The sequence below is a fragment of the Psammomys obesus genome, unplaced genomic scaffold (assembly GCF_907164565.1).
Source record: "Psammomys obesus unplaced genomic scaffold, mPsaObe1.curated_primary_1811, whole genome shotgun sequence".
NCBI lineage: Eukaryota > Metazoa > Chordata > Mammalia > Rodentia > Muridae > Psammomys > Psammomys obesus.
In genome coordinates this window covers 14,710,309-14,732,486 of record NW_026596131.1, presented here as the reverse complement: position 1 = coordinate 14,732,486, position 22,178 = coordinate 14,710,309, and the positions used below count along the sequence as shown (strand labels likewise).

Below are 22,178 nucleotides of genomic sequence, written 5' to 3'. Positions count from 1 at the left end.
CTTTAATGAAGGGCATTAAGGTCTAGCCAGGGCTACAGGAAGTATGGGTAAAACAGGACGGGTGGTGGGCTGGGCTTTAGGACCAGTACTAGCATGTTTAGGAACAAGAAAAGAAGGGTGTGGCAGGACAGAGCTATGAGGGTGGAGGCAGGCTGGGCCCAGGGCCACTTGCTGCCACTGTCAGGAACACAGAGAATGATCTGAGGAATGATCAGGGCGTAGTCAGACTGTAGGTGCCAGGGGATACACAGGAGACAGAAAGGCGATCTGACAACTGGCAGAGACTAGGGCTGGGCTGGTCACTAGATGTCAGAGGAGAATTTTACTCAAGTCTGTAAGAGAAGACCTGGGAAGGACCACAGCCGAAGACTGCAGCCACACAAGTCTGGGAGGGTGGGGGTGGGGAGAATGGGATGGACTCAGAAGACTGGCCAATCCCACCTAGCCACTGTCAGGTGGGATGAGGCAGCTCAGGGCCCACAGGCAGAGAGAGCATGGCTTCCCACCCTTGAGGGTGATGAAGGTTACTCACACTGTCCACAGCGAGGATTTTGGCCCAGATGAAGACAAGGAGTGGCCTCAACTCTCGGGCCGAGCTCTGAAGCAGCTTCAGCACATAGGGGAAGATGCCCACCGACAGGGCCTGGAGGTAAAAGAATCAGCACAGCCATGAGGCTCCCTTCCTGGTGGCGCTGGCTTGTCCCATTTCGCTTTTCAAGTTGCCAGCATTACTGACCTTTCCTCTGACAAGCTGGAGGAACCATTGTTGGATTCTTTTGCCCAATTTTAGACTTTTCTCTTTCCTCCTTTCATGTTATTCTTCCTATTTTTAGGCTCCCCCCCCCTCCTTCAATGCTAGCCGCTAATGATCACTCATTGATGACAATATTTAGTTAATAAAAATGTGAAGACTGCTAACCTACTCATCCCATGGCCTCTGTAGCAGACCCTATGTAGGTCATTTCTCTGTGTGTCACTTACAACGGACAGCTACTGTTTACAATGTGAAATAACCAATTCATATGAAATTTCTAATTGTTCCATCAGTACTGTTCCAACCTTCATTTATTTATTTAATTTACGGTGTGTGTGTACACATCTGTATGTTGGAACACTTGTGTGTGTATAGGAAGCCAAACAGAGGTTGACTTGTGTGTCTTCCTCTACCACCTTACCTTGTGCTCTGATGTCGTGCACTAAAGCTGGAACTTGCTGATAAGAGTAGACTGCCTGCCAATGATTTTTCGGGACCCACTTACCTGACGCTGCACCCCCACCAGCACAGTAGTCACAGGTCAAGGCACCAGCATTGATGTGGGCTGCACTCAGGCCCTCAAGCTTGCACACAAGCACTTTACCCACTGACCCTTCTTTTTAACCCATTTTAAACCTTTCCTTGCGGCTGGTGGGAGGGTCTACGTCTCCTTTAGTGTGCAGGCCCCCTCAGACCCTTTGATTTCTTTATGACTTATGTGCTGGAAACATGGCCACTGCTGGGCTCTACTTCTATTCTGTACCGAGGACCCAGAACAGTTTAGAACTGTGCCTAAGCACAGTGCGGACAGTGTGTGAGCGTGCAGACTTCCTGGCTGGAAAAGGCCATGGAAGGCAAACACCCACTGTGGCTCCTGATGCGGAAAGTCTGACATAGGTGGGACAAACATTGACAAAAGCCCAAAGTACCAGGAAGAGAGGATTACACCAGGAAGCATGTGACTTACCAAGCTCACCGCCCAAGGACCCAAGTCCAAAAAGCGTCCCAGCAGGTCCAAGGCCCTCAGCCGGTGCACCTGGCTTAGCAGCACCTGGAAACACAAGAAAGATATTGAACCTTGACAACATGACACTTGATTGCCACCCCTCTAGGAAGGCTCCAGTGTGAGCTGGTGGCCCAGGAGGGGTTTGACCAGACAACTCACGGGATCTTTTTCTACGCGGGCTGCTTCCTTGCTGTGGGCAGCGCACGTGCTGCACAGACATGCATGCAGACAGAAGACCCAGATACATACATACGGACATAAATCTTTTCCTAAAATTCATAAACCAGTGAACCAAACTCCTCTTTCATATCACGGACACAGGAAATCACAAACAACAGCGAGCGCACAGGTTTTGAGTTCCTGTTCACTCCTGGAGAACAAGACTAAAGAGCAAATGTGACTGTATAAACTTTAGGTGAAACAGAGCCTGTCAAGGCAGTCCATGTCTGCTTCATCACACACAAACAGTGCTCAGGCTTTCTGCCTGTGACACGAAGAGAAACTGAGGCTCTGGGGCAAGGACCGCCCCTCTAGTGGGGGACGTGGGAACTTGTGAGAGCAGCACTATCACCGAGTACAGGGTGGACGAGGCACACTGGCACTGTCCTAAGTGGCTGACAATGGTCTTGTGCTTTTAGGCCCAGACTATATTTGAAGTACGAGGCCCTGACAGCAAACCGGCCCAGGGAAATGCTGATGATCTGCAGCACCCGTGGGAGAGAATGACTCTGCGTTGTGAACCATTCTGACTTTCTTGTTTGACACTGATATTCTTTCTTCTGTCTGGACTGACTCTACCCAATCACCCCCTGAATAGCGGAAGGCAATCATGGAGGGTCCCAGGCAGAGCCACACAAAACCAGAAAGGCCCACACTTGCTTCTTGAAAGGTGATGGTGGCCACAGACATGGGCAAACATGAAGACACTGCAGTTGAAAAACGGTCTCCCTCCTTCCTGATGTCAGTTTTAACAGGAAGAAAGGATCCTGAGACTGGCTGGGAGAGCTCATGCCCATGTGACTGTAACATGGCACGGCATCCACAGAGCCTGATGGACCCTCTCACCATGTCTACCAACCAGCCAATGCCCGTGTTACTGGGCAGAAGAAATTCACTATGGCTTATGGGAGAAGAGGGACCTGAAAAAAAAAAAAATCACGCAGTCTGCACTAAGAGGCTTTTCCTTCTAACAGAGCTGGACAAAGCAAGGAAGGTAACAAAGTGGCAGAGGCCAGGGTGGGCCATGTGAAGCTGGAGCCCCTCTGCACTCCCCAGCCTTGTTCATCAGGGCTCACCCTTGAGTTGCACTGGGCCTAGCCAGGAGACGGAGCTGTGTGTGTGGGAGAGGACCTGTTGCTTACACTTGCCTGAAAGAGCACATGGCAAATGGCTTGTGTTCTTTTCATAGCCATTGCTCCATGTTTTGGCATCAGGTTGGCTCTAGAGGTCTTCTCTTTCCCTGAGAGAGTGTGGGTTGTAAATGGAACAAGAAAAATAAAGTCGATAAAAGCCATTTACAAAAGGACTGTTTGCCAGACCCCAAAGAACTGGATTAACATTCCTGGCACCGCAGCCCTGCTGTGGGAGGACCAGCTTTACTCTGTTGTGCTGCTGCAATGAGAGGCAGGTTGGTGAGTCAGACGACCCAGAGGAGCCCCCCGTGCTGCTGCCACTAACTGGAACCACGTGGGCACCTCACCTCTGCAGGCTTTGTCCTACTGTTGTTATTTGCTTATAGTTTAATAGCTCACCTTGCAATCCCAGGATGGTCTTTAAACTAATCTAGACATATGGAAGAGGAGCAGTGACAATTATTTTCATAATGTCAGAAAAAAGTGACAATAACATCACCTCCCTTTTGACCCATGGTCATTCTATAAAGGTTCCCACTTCAACAGGAACAGGCCATTGTTAACATTTTACATGCACTCTTTCTTCTTGCCTCTTTTTTTGCTGGCTGGGATTCCTGGGACTCTAGATGGGGGAGAAAGCCAAGTTCTGGAATAGGTGAATCACCTTAGCCTGCCAGGCTGGCTGTCCTGTGGGAGAGACTCTGGGCGGTGGGTGGCTGGTGTGGGAAGCACCGTGTTCCCTGGGCGGGGAGGGGGTTGAGGGTAGGGGGGGGATACCGTGTTCTATGGAGAGACTCTTAAGCCCAGAGAAGACAGATGGCCGTCCATCACAGTGTCGTTAGCAGCCCTAATGAATAAGCACCAGCCCTCCTTGGAAGGAGCAAGGCTGAAGTCCTTGGGCAGGTAGAGTCAGATGGTTGGCCATTTTATGGAGGAAATTAACTGGATAAGTGCTTTGGAGAGTGGTGGCCCTACTTGTGCAGAGTTCTGGACCTCCCACTGGGAGCCAGCCTATGCTCTACTCCTCCAGGGGCGGGGGGTGGTGGTGGTGGCTTCCTACCCTTCCAAGTTGGTACCCTCATGATTTCCACAGCTTCTGCCTGGGCTCAACCAACTTGATAAATCTTTTTTTCTGGTTTCTACAAAAAGTTAGAAGCCTTGGTATCTGACAGGGTTAGTGGTCCAGAGTAAAAGGTCTTTTCTTAGTCACAACCCACCTCACCAGTCTCTCCCACAAAAACATATTTAATAAAACACAAACTTCGTGACTTGTTACGACCTGTGATGACAAACCCACAATTCACATCCCTGTCCCACACCATTTTAGTAACCAAAGTCTGCAGGCAGTCAGTGGGTGTCCCACAACTAGGCCAGTTTGTACATGAATTAGACGTAAGCAGAAGGTGCTGTTTCTTAGAGGACCACACACGGGAGGCCTGATGGCCCCTGATCCATCAGTGCCATTCTGGTCCTGGTCAGGGAGAATGAATGCTGTGGCCCAGTTGGGATCTGCTTGGTGGCCTCACCCTTTCTTCACGGGACAAATTTACATATCGCGTCCTTCCAAACAGAAGGAGGTGGTGCCAAGAGTCTGCACCACAGCAAAGCTAGTTGGCAGCAGCATTTCATCAATTCCTGACATGTAAGCAGGGGCCAGGGGGAACAGTGATTTATCCCAATTTATATTTAATTGGGAGAGGAAGAAGGGAACTCAACGGCTTTGCCAGGAAAAGGCCACAGGGAGCACGTAAGCATCTACTGACTTCAGATCATATGTGAGGCACCGCTGCACCATCTGCCTGAAGCACAGCACCGTCTCCCATGGACAGGAGCCTCAGTCAGGCCTGAGGGAAGCAACTGACCTGCAGGACAATGGGAAGCTGCTCTGGGGGGCTCCTGTTTTCCACACCCATTGTGAGCCACACCTGGAACGCTGTCAGCTGCTCAGCAAAGAATGGGCTGTGCTGTGGGAAAAGCAAAAGCGCTGGTTAGGGAGGCAGGCTTTTGTACAGCACCCTCACCCCTCAGTCCTGAGAGGGCAGTAACCATGAGGGACAAAGCTGAAGGGAACAGGCCTTACAGGCTTTGTCAACACCTGGGCAGGAGGGACAGGAAGTGTGAGGCTTGTGGCCTGAGCACTTGGGTGATACCTTCCTGTCAGAAAGCAGGGAAGCTGTGGCAACAGGAAGCTGGGTGCACACTGTGCATACAGCACCCTCATGCCCTCGAGTGAAGACGAACACATGGGTAGCTGCCTTTTGGCCAGAGAGAGGAATCTACAACTATTGCTACAGATTTCATTTCTTCCTTTTTAAAATTTTATTTTTTACTGTGAGTGTGTGAAAAAGAGAGAGTGTAAGTGACTGAATGAGAGAGAGAGAGAGAGAGAGAGAGAGAGACAGACAGACAGACAGACAGACAGAGAGCGCTCAAGTTATAGGCAGTTGTAAGCCACCCAATGTGAGTACCGGACTCAAGTAACTGGACTCAAGTCTTCTGCAAGAGTAACACACTATTTGCAAGAACACTAGGCTCATCTTAAGCACTGAACCAACTCTCTAGCACCATCATTTCTTCACTATTACTAGTCTTATTATTCTGAGAAACAGAGTTTCCCTGAATACCCACACTTGACTGGAGCTCACCACCACCCTTCTTCAGCTTCCAGAGTACTGAGATTACCGGTGTGCACCACCACATTTGGCCTGATTACTTTTGGAAGTCGAGCTTTAGAGAAGGCACCCAGGACTGAGTTGGGCCTCGAACACTTAGAGGCCAAAGAGACAGGTAGAATGTGCCAAGAAAACTGTGAAGGGAATCGTCTTGGAGAGAAAGCAGGATTCTATGCGGCTTTGGAAGGCAGGTCAGTGATGTACTCAGCCGTGCTGAGCGTGACATGAATCAAGCAGGACTGAGATTGTGACCCAGCTATCGGTTACTTCAGAGACACAGAGGTCATCCCAAATACTAGCAACTGTCCTGGATACAGCAAACCTAGCTGGACAGAACAACAACAGGGGGAAAGGACCGAGAAGAGAGCAGGTGAAGACTCCAGTAGGGATTCACCACGGAAGGAGACAGCTGCAGTGGGAGGATAGGCAGGCGGTGTGTGGAGAGAAAAGCAGAGCAGGAAAAGCATGGAGGATTGGGAGGAAATATAAACACTGATGGAAAAGGAACCAGGCAAGGGACTGGAAATGGAGGGAGGGGCGCAGCGGGAAGCTGGCCCTGCAGGGAAAGAGAAGGGGCAAAGCAGGCTGCAGGGCAGTGCTCAGATGCAGGTGAGAAGCTCCAGGCTTTCTCGCCTGCTTTGTTTCTGAGGGGAACGTGCAGCAGACCGGGGGTGGGGGTGGGGGAGAGTTATGTGGAAACGGCAGAGGAGGGCAGAGGAGCGGGAGAAGCTGAGGGCCTGTCTGTAGTCACACTGTGCTCTAGCTTCTAAGGCCCCATAAGCGATACCTGCATGGGTGTGGGCAAGGTGGACAAGGGAGCGAAGGTAATACAGGGTGTACCCCAACAACTCAGTGCCTGACCGTAGGGTAGGGCTTGGGCTTTCTGGCCAGCATGGAGCCTCATGGAGTCAGAGTCCTGGAGGATCACCAGAAAGGCTGGTAGGGAGCCACCAAGGTTCCTTTGCTCCCACACTAAGGTTACCAGTAATGATATGTGACCCACAGGAATGGGTGGCTTGGATGGGAAGGTGACAACAGGACGGGAAGACTGTGAAGTAAGAGGCCAGTGGCCTGTGCAGTTTCCAACTCTGTGTGTCACCCTTGCTGCCATACAGTTCAAAATCCAGCAGCGTCTTGGTCCCATGCACTCTTTTCTTTTGCCTGAGGGAGAAGGCAGCACCTGTAAGAGGTGTACCTGTGAGCCTGAGAGTTGGGGAAACTGCTGTGCCTCCAACTTGTAGCACACCTTCTCTGAGAAGCCCACTGGAGCCTGGGTCCCACAGTAAAGGCCCAGTCACACAAGGGTCCTGAAGTTCACCTGTCACTTAGAAAGGCACAGGGGTCCTGTGACATCAGCTCACACAAAAGAAGTCACATTTGGGGCAACCTATGAGGCTGGAGAGGTTTTCTCATTTTCAAGTAGGAATTATTCACCAATCCTTTAAAATCTCATTATGTGCCTTTGTCCCCACAACCCACAAGATCCCTGTGCTCGCCTGTGAATGAGAACCACTCTCCCCAGTCAGCTCCTGTTTATGGACTGCCATGATGTCCACTGGTGGAGTGACTATTCCAAGCAAGGAGACAGCAATTCCCGATTTAGCCAGGTGTGGAAACATGTGCTTGTAATCCCAGTACTGGGAGGCAAAGGCAGGAGATGCCAGCTTGGTTTACACAGTGAGCTCCAGGCCACCAGGGTTACAAAGCAAGACCCTTTCTACAAACAAACAACTGGCAACTCCCTCACCTAAACTGGAGCAGAGAAGAAAAGCACACCTGTGCTGGCTGTGGGGCCAAAGCCAAGGAGAAAACATTGGCTCAGGATGGCATGAGGTGGCCCACAGGAGGACTCAAGAGCTGGCATCTAGGCTAAACCTTTCAGGTGACCCTGTCGGCAGACCAGAAGGGAACAACCAGGGAAGACTGAGGTTCTGAGGCATGTAGCTGTAAGCATGCGTCCTGTCTTCTAGGACAGATTGCATACAAGCTGCTCTGGCGGGTCCCATGAACAAAGGATCCAAAGGGAGAGTCAGGCAGGAGCTTCAGAGCTCTACTCAGTGGAGGAGCTGATCAAGCCATGTCAGTGCCATGGCTACTGTCACCATGCTGGCCATGGCCCTCTTCTGCTCTCCCTCTGCTGGGCCTGATGACCTGAGCCTGGGGGTCTTGCCACTTGAGTCTGCTCAGTGAGGACACGATGGCAATCTTTTCAGTGGTCACAGATGTCTCCACCAAGAATGTCTACAGAGCATGCAGAATGTTTCTATTTCCGCCAGCTATCCCAGGCTTCTGATGTCCAGTACCTTCCTCCTGGCCCCTCTTCCTACCTTGATTAACACCAATTTCAATGTGGTTATAATTCCTTACTACCTGTCATTTCTAACTGTTAATTCTGAAGACTTGCATGTACATCAGGCTTCCTTCCAGTCTGAAAACAAGGCTTTAAGATGAGTCCAGTAAACTGTAGGCCAACTATCTTAGCAAAGATGTGAATTTGGTCAAGCTGACATACAAAACTACTTGTAAATAACACACTTACAAAACATCAACAATAACAGGGGGCTGGAGAGATGGCTCAGAGGTTAAGAGCACTGGCTGATCTTCCAGACGTCCTGAGTTCAATTCCTAGCAACCACATAAGGGTTCACAACCATCTATAGTGAGATCTGGTGCCCTCTTTTGGCATGCAGGCATATATGCAGGCAGAACACTATATACATAATAAACCTTTAAAAACAACAAAACACAACAGGATTTAGCTGTGTTGATTCACCAATGAAAAGATTCAGTAATCTACAGATGTCAGCATTCCCCAACTCAATGTATGACCGGCTTTCCCTTTGTCTCAAGCTGCAGAACCCGTGGGCCTGGGTCAGTGAGCCCTAACTCTGAGGATCACAAACTGACCCTCAAAACATACACTGGTCAGGAGATGGGAAAGATAAAATAAGAAAAAGCTAGAGCGCGGTCCAGCTGCCTGCCCCTACATCTCAGTGCTCCCTTAACGCAGAATACTGATTTCATGAGGTTATTCGAGATAACGTAGTGAGCTCCTTGGCAACGATACCTGGCCCCGGAACATGAGTGCTCAGTCTGAGTGGAACACAACACAAAGTGTGCTATCCAGGGAGCTGAGTTCTCATCTCCTAAGCCGAGGAAAGCCAAGATCGAAAGAAAAAAAGACTTAAGTCTGGGCTAAGATACGGTGTTTAGAGACAGGGTTTCTCTGTGCAGACCATGCTGGCCTTGACCTCAGAGATCTGCCTGCTGAGATATAGGTGTATGCCACCACCCAGCAAGACGAGCACAAGATGAAAGTCTTCACGGCTCTTCCAGATATCCAGCTGTACCAAAGAGGCAGAGAGCACAGGCCCCTAGAGCCATTCTGCTTTGCATGGAGGGTAAGGCACAGAGGTGGAGGCAGCTGCCATATCTGCCACGAGCCAGGCGTCATCCTCTATGGAGGTCTGTGCCTCTGAAGGAGACTTGTCCCTACATTAAACAGTTTAGGGAAAAGAGGCACACAGGCTTTCCGTTTGGTAACTGAGCGGCGGATGCTACACACACCAGGGAGAGACAAGACAAAACAAAACTATGCTATACCTTCAGTGCAGATACTCAGGGTAGGGTTCTAGAACACACAGATACACAGACACACAGAGACAGAGACAAACACACACATACTCAGGCTGGAGGCACAGGGAGACACTGCATGAAAACCAACATTAGAGCTCAGTGAGTGGGGGCATGGCTGCAGGCTCTACAGTCCTTCCAACTTTGCTCTAGGCTTGAAACAAGCAACCAAGAGTAGAGCAATACTGACAAAAAGGACCATGAGACGCCATCATTTCAACCTCAGGGCACATCTGGGGAGCTAGCATAGCCTACACACAGCAAGAGTGCAGTGTGCTAGTGTGTACAGAGCCCAGGATTGACTCTAGCAGGGTGCTCACAGGTGATGCTGACACACACTGAAGGAGAAAACGCCCAAGTTGAGAACAAAGTCCTGCAGGCTAAGGTCCTCCAGTCCTGGCTCACTTGTCAGTCATCAGTTCTCCCTGGGCAGTGGCCCATCTGAGAACATGCGAGGGCCTATCATGTGTGCAGATTCTGTGAGCATCACTAAGCACCTTGGTGAGGCCAACTCATAGCCCCTTGAACTGGGTTTTCCCAGGATCCCTCACTGATCCACAGAACACTGTCTGGCTCTTGGCAAGAGGTCCAATGACCTCTTGAGTAGTGTGAGGTGGATCCTATGTTGCTGACAGACCCTGGGGAGGGGTCTCCCTGAAGTGGGGACTCACCCTGAAGGCAGTGCCCTCCTCGATGATGGTTGGCAGCTGAGAGAGGCAAATGTCCACAGCAAGGTCCCAGGCCTGCCTGGGGAGAGAACAGAGGTACCCACGGGATTAGTGAAGCAGCCTTGGCATGAGGCCTTCACAAGGATGAAAGCAGGGCCAATTTGGGGACAGCACCCTTCAGGGGGAAAGGGCACTTGGAGGTCTTCAGAGCTGAGCAGGAGGCACAATCACCCAGGAAGTCTGGAAAGAAGGGATGTGGGTGGGTGCTGTGGCTTAGTCTACCTGCCCAGAGTGGCATGCCTCTCTTTAGAACTCTCGCTCCACTACAGTGCTTCTTGACTCCACCATGAGCCCCTAACATACAACCTGCTGGGGTTCCTGTGGTGGCTGACTAGGGTGGTCAGCCTGGCTGTGGACCTGCTGCCCCAGAAGGCCTGGGGGTGTCAATGTGCTCCACAGCCTGTGCTGGTAGACGATTAGGCCCCAGCATCCTCTTGCCTGTATGGCTGGGACCTGGCCTGGCCTGGGTCCAGGAAGCTAGGGCTGTGTTGGTGGCCCTAAGCTGAAAGAGAACAGGCCCTCTGGTGGGTCGGTTTGGCCATCCTCAGCCTCTCATGGCGCCAGGTACTACTCAGCACTCTGACAGTGGGCTGACATGCCCCTGACAACACATCTTGTGCTCACCCGACAGCGCCCTCTGCGGCCCCACCAGGCGACGCCCACTCCCTGCTGCGGCTTCCAGCCCGTCCTCGGACTATTCTCCTGGTGCTCGGTGGCTCCGAGAGCGCAGGATGATTTATGCAGCTTCATAAACACTTCCTCTTACATAATGGGGGGACGCGGGGACTCAGTGTCTGGGAGCAGGCTGGCTGCACTTACATAAGGCTTTCTGCCAGGTGCCCCTCCCCCCATGTTTCTTCTGAAGGGCCGAGGACAGCAGCGCTCTGGGCTGGGGCCACACAGGCCAGCGCGTTCAAAAGCAGGGTTTTGATCTTGGCCTGGGTGTATAACTGAGTATAATTTTATTGATTTCTTATAGTTTTAAACTTTGAACTATCTTCAGACTTAGAGGAAAGACCAACAGCACAGTTTCCGCATGAGTGTGGAGCCAAGTAAACACCTGTGAACACTCGCCATGAGGTGCTATTGCTTGCCCCCGAGTTACATGGCTCCCACACACCTGTCTTCCTGACGGTGCTGCCCTTGGTCACACAGGAAGGTCCCAGTAGTAAGTAGTGTACCACAGCCCCGGGTTCAGACTAACTGGGTGTGGGTTCCAGGTCCTCCATCCTCCTGTGCACAGCTTCAGCAATCAGGCTCGCCCTGGTTCCCTGAGAACATCACAGAGCTGATCCAGGGCGGGCCTCCCTGTGCAGGCAGGCCTTCCCTCTGGTGGGGTGGGCCTCCTCCAGCTACACAGAGCTTCAGGGAACCTTGGCGCCTGTGGGGCTCATGAGCCCTAACCTGCTGTTCTTTCCTGACTGAGGTACTGATACTTTTTATTGTCCCTATGACCAAATACCTGACAAAAGCATTTCTGGGGAGGAAGGGTTACTCTGGGTCACAGTTTGGGGTTTTCCATCCACCTGTAACAGCCGGCCAAGTGGAAAATGGAGAGGAACAGTGGCTGTACAAGGAGAGCCAAGCATGTCATGACTAGTGGCAACCCAGATCCTGTAAGTCTTAGGATCACAGTAGGGTATGTGCGAGCCCAAAGATTTCAGGGTGACCTGGTGCTGGAGTGGGACTGCAGGGCGGCCTGGCCAGACCAGGGGTCTGCCAGGCTCCTCAATTTCTAGTGGTTGCATTAAAAGGTGGCCATAGCGGAGTCCCAGGAGTGCCTCGCTTAATCATTCCTTGGTGTAGATGGCTACACTTCCTAGCAATAGCACCACTGCCTACATTGTGCAAGCAGCCCAGAGTGGCTGCACGAGCACCTGGGAACATGGCTTCCCTGTCATAATGCCTTGTCATGTGTGGCATAGAAAATGCAGTCTCCTCAAACGGTCCTCGTGGACTATAAGGAGCTCTCCCTGGGCCTCCTCTTCTGGCACCTCAGGTGGCTATCTCCCCAGAGCTGGCATGCTTCTCTCACTTCATCTTCTCTGCATGTGCATGGAAGTATGGCAGTCAATGACACCTCTAAGTGCCATTTAAAACAGACCTTTCTTGGTGACTCCTGACCCTGGTTCCATCACTGAGCCAGTAGTCATGTCTGAAGTACAGACTATACTTCCTAGGCAATTTCTGGAGTCCCCAGTCTTACTAGGCATCCCTCACAACCCCAGGCCCTCTGTACCTTCCTCCTGGCCCCCCTGTGTCTACAAGAATGCCACACCACAGGCCCTGTTCTCATTCCCATTCTGACTGCCTTTGCAGAGATCGTCAGCACTCCAAGGCTCTGTGTTCCACCATTAGAAGGGAACAGAGCCTGGTGGTTTCTGCAACTAACTACATATGCCAGACTGCTTGTGGGTACCTGTAATGCAGGTCTTTAACACAGACAGGTGTTAAACTCAGCGGGTCTGGGGTTATACTTCCACATGGGCCCTGTCTCTTCAGGAACCAGCCTCACTATCTGTGAAGTAAAAACTGGCGATCTCTTCCTCATGAGGTTCCCATGGGACCTTGAGATAAGGAAAAGGCCTTAGCTGAATTACACAGTCAGAAAGGCACAGCACTTGACATGAGCTCTAAGCGGAAGCTTTGCACACAGCCACATGTATGTTGATTTCCCTCATCTTAGGCAGATTTTGTTTCTGGAATAGCAATCTCTTTTCCCTAGTAATTTCCTGGGAGACTCAAAGCTTCTTGGTATTTCTATTTAGACTAATGAGACTGCATGCTGGAAGGTAAGGGGGCTCATTTTCTCTATGTCTTAATAAAGGACCAAGACAAGAATGGAAACATTTAAAATTCAGAAAGACAGACTTAAGATGAAAGAAAAAATTACTCCTTTTGTATTACCCCCCACCGCCGTCAAATGGGCTCTTTCTGTATACACTGTCCCTCCCTGCCCACAAACCTCACTCCCATGCAGCCCTTCCCTGCTGACAGAATTAAGAGGCAATCAGGAGATAATCAAAAGTGGCTCCAACTTTGGGCAATAAATAGCTCCCAGATGCTCAATAAGCCCCAACCGCAAGCAAATGGGTGCTCGGCAGCATCAGGGGAGATATATACTCTTTGTTGAGACAGACGCAAAGTCAATTATTGCAATTAAACTCTATAAAGATGCCTTGAATTTAATCAAATGAAAAGTTTCAATTTCAGGAGTTAGAAAAGTAGAAATTAGGGGGAGGTGGAGACGGGAAGTAGGCAGTGTCTGGCAGCTGCCTGACTTGACCAGTTGGAGCCGGTGTGGGCGCTTTTTGACCTACGCAGAGGTGACGCGCACACATCCATGAGCTGGTGGTTCAGCTGTCGCGCAGCCATGCCATCATAATCTCAGGCAGACGTATTCTAACCCACACACATTTGACCCTGCTTGGGGTGACTGCCCCTGCTGGGCTGTGCCCCCATATAGTTCCCACCTCTGGGAGAACGGAATCCACCACATAGTTCCTTCAACAGAATAGTGGCTCCAGGACTTTCCACTTGTATGAAGGGCTTGATGGAGACAGATGAAATGAGACAAAGCCAACAAAGGGAGTATGGCTTAAGGCAAAGGGACAGTCCAGAGTAGCTGTGAGGGATACAGAGAAGAAAAGGCCGTTCAAGACACCAAAGAGGACACCTGATGAAGAACATCCAAGGCCACTGGCAGACAGCTCTAAGATAGCTCCTCCAACAGAGGCACCTAGATCCTGTGCCAGCTCACTGGGCTGAGATGGAACGAAGACAGGCACTTTCACAAGCAGAGAGCACACTGGGCAACCTGAGCACCCTCTCTGGGCCAGAGCAGACAACCTCAGTATTTCTCATCAAACTGTAAAATTAGTAACAGTCTCCTCCTTAGCAGAACAACTGCCCTCTGATGGACACAAGCATCAGTTGATTAAAGCTGGCTGCATTTTTCTCAGCTACAATTCAATCAATCTTGCCCTCTTAAACTGGGAGTCTCAGGTATGGACAAGTGTCAACATCCGTGCAGCACCCGGGGAAGAGCAGAAGTTGGGAGGAGTCAAGGGGCGTCCGCACAGGCTCCCAAGGGCAGGGTCTATAGACTGAAGGAGAGAGGCAGGGCTGAGGTGGTGGGGCAGGCTGGAGAGGTAGAGGATGAGCCCAGCCCACCTGAACAGGGCTCCCTCCCCACACAGAAAGGAGTGGGGGACTTCCTAAGCTGGTGGGTGAGTCACCATCAGGAAGAGCCTGGGTTTTCAGGAAACTGGCCTAGGATGGCAAGCACCCAGGCAGTGGGTTGGAGGAAAGCCTTCCGAGCTAGCGTGGGCTCCACCTGCACTGATCAATCAGAGCAAAAAGCACAGGTTATTACCACAGAGAAATGCAAGGTTTCAGGACCCCTGAAATTGAGAGTGAAGGAGAACGACTCCCTGATGGCTTTGCATCAAAAATTAAACAGGAAACGGACTCTGAGTATTTCATCATCCCCAACTCTGCCCCTCGCCTCTGAGGCAGTGTCAATGTACACTGCTTATGGTTTAGGAGGCAGAGTGTAAATGTATATTGCTTATGGGTTAGCCTTGGTTTTTGTTAGGCTTTGTCGCCTTCCCCCACTAGAAACGCAGCCTCTCCATCACCACCCAAGGATATAATAACCAGATTTTAAATTATTTATTCCAAAAGCTCGTTCCTGCCTATTTTCCTGTGCTTTCCCTGGGGATGTGTGTGCCGCCATCTATTTATGAGGGAGCACCAGCCCTGAGCACTATGGGAAGAATTTCATCACCTGGGGTGGCAGGTGGCAGAAACGAGGACCCACCAGTCATTCTTCAGTGGCGTGGCCCAGGCACCGCCTGGCAAGAAGCTCAGCTCTGCAGTAACCTGGCCCTCAGGTGCAGCTGCGGAGTTTTACAGGCGGGTGTGGCTCTCCACCTCTTTTTCTCACCAACCTTCAAGGGGCAAGATTTGGGTCAGGACAGGGCAGTGAGGACAGCACTAAACACTCAGCCTCAAAGAAGGGCAGCTGTCATTGGGGGCAGAGGCAGTGATAATCCTGTCCCACAGGTCCTTCCTATGCCCCAGAATGTGGCCAGGCAGCTCGGGAGACGTATGGGATGGTGGGTCTACAGGAGAGGAGCTTGGACACCCAGCTCATTCTAGAGGAAGGTAAATCATCTGACCAAGAGGGTCTCTCAAAGGCGGCTCTGCTGCACACGCTAGATCGCAAGTTAAAAGTGCTTATGCCAAGGACCAATGTCTTTCTTTTTTTCTGGGCATAAATATGCTGTGAATGGCTCACACAGAAACAAATGTCACTGACAAGACTGAATGGCTTCCTTCTTCCTGGTATACCTGGGATCATGGTTGTCTGGCCTGACTTCTCATTCAGTTTGGTCTAAGCAAACCATGCTGAGCACAGGAAAACCCGTACTTTGGGGAAGAGTGCTTGTGCCTCAAGACACAACCCTACTCATACAACCCCACTCCAACTACGTCATGCTATTATGGTTTGTTTGTTTGTTTGTTTGTTTGTTTGTTTGTTTTAGCCTTCCAGAAGGTTCGCTCATGCTTAGACTTCTAGATTCACTGACAGTTCAGATACCAGGGCGATTAGTTGGTGAGAACTATGCCTCCAGCTGAGCATTCAGAGAGAGTCTGGAACAACAGACTTACTACCAGATAGCTCAGTAGTCGTGTTTCTTAGTGGCAAATGCTGAGAAGTCACCCCAGTGCACACGGGCTGGGCATGAAGTAGTGCAGAGACCAGTCTCCGGGAAGTGCAAGTACAATGCCCAAGGCCCAAGAAAGAGGCGACAGTCACTCCCCATGCCGCATAGCCCCCTAGGCCAGAAATGCATGAGGAGGGCCAGTAATGGCTGCGACACCCAAGGAGAGCAGACAGCCTTTCAGAGATAGAGTTTGTTGCGAGCCTCTGACATCCAGTAACATCCCAAAATGAAAGACCATCCAAGGCAGCCTGGCCGGCAAGCCACACTGGGAATTGAGGCAGCAGGCAAAGAGATTATGTTTCACTGTCTGAAGGCACTGTCAAAACAGCACTTAGACAGAAGGCCTGGTAGAGAAGATTACTCATCATTCAACAAGCTCCTCTGAAGGCTGGGGGTACTTGGTGACTTAGTTTCTCAAGTGTTCTGGCGGCAAGGAAACTTGGGCTGGGGGCACTGGGGCTAAGCAGAGACGAGTGAGTCAGCTCTCTGCTGAGGTTAGGCTCACCCCTCAAAGCCCTGCAGCTTCCTTACCCCATGAAATCAGGAGACTGTGCATCTCTGCTGGGCTGGCTCTGCCAATTAAAGGCACCAGCCTGTCCCCAACATCATGCAGTCTCCCCTGGAGACTGAAGAAAATCTCAATGCTGGCCACTGGTCAAAGTGGCTTCACCGTGTAATTTCCAGCCCAGGATGGGACTGACTAGTGTTTACTTTCCAATTCCACTCATGCTAGCACTGTTATTACTGAAAACCTCCCCAGAGAACATGTGTCAGAGGCAAGAAATTCTCCTCCATGAAATCACGCCTCACTGTCTTCTGTAACAAGAACCCTTCAAATGTACTTATTTGGCACTTTGCAGCATAGAGACAGAAGCCATGATGTTAGGCACAAGATTTCAAGTTGAAGAGGACTTTCAGACACTGTCCAGACTGCACGGGCTCAGGCACTGGTGACACCTTCCTGTCACTGCAAATAGCTACGTCAGGCACCTGAAGCCGTGCCCGGCACTCTCAGCCTGCGAGCCGCATGTAGGCAGGCTATGGACATGGTATAATCTCAAAATGTTTTAAAGAATACTGTTTTAGATCCCAACAGAAAGAAAACACGAGCTGGGCGTGGTAGTGCACGCCTGTAATTCCAGCAATCAGGGAAGCAACGGCCTGAACTTTGTGAGTTCAAGGCCAGCCTGGTCTACAAAGCAAGCCCAGGACTTTTTGTAGCCAAGCCTACAAAAAGAAACCTTGTCTCAAAAAAAAAAAAAAAAAAAAAAAAAAAAAAAAAAAAAAAAAAAAAATCAGGTGATGATCATCAGCCAAACCAAACACTGATGTTTGACTACCAAAAACTGAATGGTGGATTGGTTTTTGTGGCAGGGTTAATTTGATAGTGTGGGCTGCTGGGGACTTGGTCACAGGACCTGCTCTTGCCATGTCTCAGGTCTACAGTTCTTCTGGCTGTGCAGTTGCTCTGCTGGAAAGGTGTATTCCACGAATGCTCCTCCCCAGACTGTCAAATGGCCAGCTGCATTCCTTACTCCCTCCTTTCTTCTGAGCTCCATGGCAGATTACTGCTACAGGGTCCCAGCTCACACTTGGGTCAGCCAAATGGCATCTGTACCCCATATCCACATATGGGATATACAGGCAGTGAGTGAACTGGGGAAATAAATGGGGTACTGAGACCCTTAATTCTGCTCAGATGATGAGTCTGCCACGCGCCTTGGGCAGTGTTCCTCATCACTGCATACTCCTTAACAAGCCACGCTTATCTTCCCTACCTCCAAGCGAGGAGTTATAAGAGAAAGAGCTCAGAGGCTCATCCACTGGTGATGCGCAGCCTCTGTCAGGCATCATTTCTCTTAACAGCCCACCCACATCACTTCTCCATGAAGCTGTTGTCTGTTTTACACGCGCTCCTCTTCTCTGGCAACCATCTTACCTCCTGGCAGAACTGAGCAATGCAGGTCCTGGGGAGGCTGAGGCCTGGCCAGAATCATACTGACTCTCAGCTAGTAGGTACCGTGTGCCTTTGGACAAGTCACACCCTTTTGGAGACCCATCTTCTCAGAGGCAAAGTTAAGGAAATGGTGTGCATGGCGGTGGGCAGGTGTGACGAGGATCGGCGAGGCCTTGTATGCTAGACCTCAGAAGAGTCACAGGTGCTAAATAAATACCAGCCATTTTCTCCCTTACTTGGATGGCAGCTCTCAAACCAGTACCCCAAGAACCTCTTGGCCCTAGACTCAGCTTCCAGCTGTCCACTGACTTCCCCAAAGATTCCAAGTCCTGTCAACACTCTGGCCTGTCATCACAACTGCCTAGTATATCTCTCAGTTAGTCCCTGCCCTGACTCTTTGCCTAACCACCCACAGACCCCAAGTGGGGAGGCAGGCTTTCTGTGGGTTGCACCCTCCTGACTCCCCAGTCACTTCCTCTGGCCCCAGAAGCTCACATGAGTCCTCCTTAGTGCATCTTTTAGGGAGCCAACTGAACGCCTGGGATATAGCCTAACAAGTACAAGCTCCTGGGTTCGACCCCTAACTCAAAAGACAACAGGCAAATGCTGTAAGACCAGAGTCACTTGACGGTGCTCCTCCTGAGCTAGGCCACCCCTGATTCATCAGACAGTGTACAGTGATCTCTGCAGTAGGCTCCGTCCTCCTATGGTTTTGATCTCTGCAATTCTTTAAGGAACATCAAACAGAAGCTGTCATCTCAGCGGATGGTGAGATGAGCAGCAGCAGCAGAGGGGAAGGGAGAGATATCCGGATCACTATCCTGACCACCTTAGCCTGGGCCTGGAAGCAACTACAGGACAGAAAACGGAAGCCCAATAGGATCTGAAGGCCTAGCCACACACAGGCTGAAGGAGCATGAGAAAGGAGCACCCCAGTCTACTTCATATATCGGATGCCCGCCTGTAGCAGCTTAGGACCTGTCAGACCTTGTCCCATAGCTTGTCTTCTGCGTGGGTCTCCCTGCTGCTGTCACTTTGCTGGGTGGAAGGCTAGGCTTCTTCACAGATGCCAGGTGCCAGGAAGGCAGGGCACTACCACCCTGATCGGTTCAGTGTTCCCTCGCTCTGTTTGGCCTTGACTGATTCTTGAAGGGCACACCCAGCCAGTCTCAGCAGACCCTTCCGGGGAAACCCTGCTTGAGGCTGGGTGCGTCACCCGCTGTGCAGTGCCACACACAGAACGTTGTCTAATGGAAGTGAGCTAACAGTCAACTGGGGTTTTTAATGAGCCCTTTCCACATCATTTGAAAAGTATCACGAGATCAAGCCTAGGTACTAAACCTTAGGGAATTTGTTATTTGTGCTTTTATCATGCAAAGAAATGCCCCATTATTTCTTGTTTGTTTCTAAGTTTCGTTTTATGATTTTCAAATAATGCCTTAACTATAATGATTCAATTAAAAGAAAAACACAGCACTTACTGTTTCAAAGGAATAGGAAATCTCCAAAGAGGCCTTTAATTTCAAAGGAATCTCCAACAGTTTTTAAGAGGTGAGTGTCACTGCGGTCCTGTCTGAAGCCTGCTGTGACTCTCTTCAGCCTTTTCTGTGCATGACAGAGACTTTGGCATGGAGAGCAGTTGTACTGTGGACACATGCAGTGTCATTTAATGTGTTATTTAACATATATTTTATATAACAATATGAGAGAGACAGACACAGAGAGGCAGAGACTAGACTTCCTTTACCCCACTGTACTAGGCTGGGCTATCCTCAGTTGGTACTTTGGTCAGGAGTGTTTAACAAAGACACCACCAGCCTTTCTGAGGACCTTGCTTGTCTTAGTCCCTGTGTCTTTTTAGATGTGCTGAACTAGGCTCCTTTGGTGGATCACTGCTAGCTGCAGGGCAAAGTGGACTAGGCAGAGAGAAGTGCAGGTGGGGAAGGCAGAAAGAGGTGAGGGTGGGCTCATGAGCTCCAGGAAGTTACAAGGTGAAATAGAAAGAGTTGGGCAGGGGTCAGGGTCAGGGACCATGACCAGCAATATTACAGTTAAGGGCGAGGTCTCAAATCAGTGGTTCTGGTGCCTGGCATAAGATGACTAACCAGTTTCCTGAACAGGCATTTCCAACTCCTGGTCACTTCCAACTGTCTAGCCGGGGGAAAGAATTTTGGGCTATTATCTAGCAGGAGGGTGGAGCTGGCACATGGGTTCTGGAGTTGACACACTGTCCCTCTGGTGGCATCAGCAGGCAGCCATGCTATGTGCAACTCCTTGATCGACAAGACTCTCCTGCTTCCTTTACTCCTTCCCTCTGTACCCAGATACTCACAGCCTCCAGCTGTGAGTCTTCAGCAGCTAGGAAACGTTTTTGCCTTGCAAGATACTCCTTATAATTTAAAATAGAATGGGAATCCCCAAACCCTTTCCTACTACCATAACCTGACCCACCCCTAGGTACAGCAGGAGCTGACCAGGAAAATAGGGTCAGCTGGTAAAGATGGGGCTATCTGCTCATTTGGCCGGGGTTTCTACATCCTTGCTGGTGGAGTTGCAGAAGGGCCATGAGGACTTCCTAGGAAGATGTTGGGATCTCTAGTTCACAGTGGACTTGAGCCTGGAGGACCTGCCCCCATAATTTAGATATAGTGATATGCGATGCTCTGAGCAAGCAAGCCGTGGTGGCACTACTGTGCGACTGTAGGCCATGATGACCTACTCAGCTCTCTCTGACTCTTAAACTTTTGTGCATGGATGATGGAGAGACAGCCTCTTACTAACAGCATGTCCACCAGAAAAGCCTACAAGCCCTATATGGTTCTCGACACGGAACACTTTCTCCCAGTGGCAATACTTGTTTAAGCACATTTGTTTGTCAGGTCTTTGACTTCCTCCTTAAAAAGGACATCCTGGTCTGTTATGAGTTCTCCAGGCTTTACTCTTTACAGTGGGACCTCATGATTAAGTAGTTTCCTCATGGTCCTATCAATGGCCTATGTTCACAATGTGGGCTTGGACGAAGGGAAAGGTTCTGCCACACAGAGCTCCAGGCCTCTCAGCTGATGGTATTCACATGTCCACTCTATCTGGGACCCTACACCTCTTCTCACTAGCTTGGAGCCGTCCAGCTGGGGTTGGGGGAAAGAGGTACCAAGGAGGTACCTGACTCCCTCCTCTTTTCCCTTGAGGTGCGGTGCTCCCGCAGAGAAGAGCCCCTCCTCCCAGCTCTGCTGCAGGACTCTCTCCACTGAATATGGCCCCACCCAGCAGCACTGGATACAACCACCGTGATGCAAGGAAAGAAGATGCCTTCTAGGAGAAATATGGAAGCCAGCATGTCTGTATGGGAGAAACTGAAGCATGCCTTCTGATCTATAGGGAACTTCCCAAGACAGGCACTGGAAGGGCCAGAGAGTTTTCAGTGTGAGGACCTGGACATTCTTATACCAGAGGTGCTCAGCATGCAGAATCAAGGTGCCCGCAGGATGAAGTTTTCCTTGCCCAGCGGTGGTTTCAGGGGTCCCTTCTCTACTGACTCCACACAAAGGGTAAGAGCTCACCCCTGCCTCTCATCCTATCTGTAAAGTTCCCTCCTCAGGGTGAGTGGAGGCCAGGGTTAGGAAAACTGCTCTGACCATCCTGCCCCACCTTGCTCCTCTCGTACCCTCCACCACCACGGTGTGTGTGTGTCTGTGCTCTCATGTGCACACGAGTGGTCATTCAGTGTGAATGTGGAGTGCTCCTGGGTACTCTTCCACATCATTATCTGGAGCAAGGCCTCTTGGTCAAACTCAGGGGTTTCTACGAGGACTGCCTGGCCTCTCTGCTTTCAGAGCCCGGAGCTGCAGGTGAGTGTCTACCCCCACTTAACGTTTACAGGGTTTCTGAGCTCCAGTCACTTGCTTGCCGGGCAAGCACTCTAATCACAGAGCCATCTCCCCAGCCTTCCCTTTCGCTCCTTATAAAAAGTTTACAAAGGTCCTTTGCTCAGAGGAAACAGATGTAAGGAAGGTGGGTGTTCTGAGAATGTGTTCTTTCCCCAATGTTTACTGTATCTGTGCCCGAAACGGTCATTTACACACGACATAGGCTTCTCTGAGAATGCTCTCTCTTCCCTTCTGCAGTGGACAGCAGAACAGGAAGGAAACCAACTGAGTGTGCCCTCTGCACTCTGATGCACAGCTGCTTCTTCCCAGAGCCCACTTCCACTCTGGGTTCCAATTTTGCACTAACTTTGCTTTAAAGGATGCAGACTATGTGTTTTAACTTCTGTTGTTTATAGTCCATGTGAGTGCTGGCCGCTAAACATTTTGGCTTCTCTTGATTAAATAAGAATATTTAGTT

General features: G+C 50.5%; 1 protein-coding gene across 1 annotated transcript in view; it reads right to left on the bottom strand.

Annotated features, from left to right (window-relative positions):
- Window positions 1–22,178, bottom strand: part of Rptor (regulatory associated protein of MTOR complex 1) — a 238,570-nt gene that overhangs the window by 77,767 nt on the left and 138,625 nt on the right. Inside the window, exons 9-12 of the mRNA XM_055592285.1 lie at window positions 10,089–10,164; window positions 4,975–5,076; window positions 1,722–1,805; window positions 533–643 (exon numbers count right to left, since the gene is read on the bottom strand). Coding sequence (XP_055448260.1) covers window positions 533–643; window positions 1,722–1,805; window positions 4,975–5,076; window positions 10,089–10,164 — 373 coding nt within the window. The remainder of the gene's footprint in view (window positions 1–532; window positions 644–1,721; window positions 1,806–4,974; window positions 5,077–10,088; window positions 10,165–22,178) is intronic.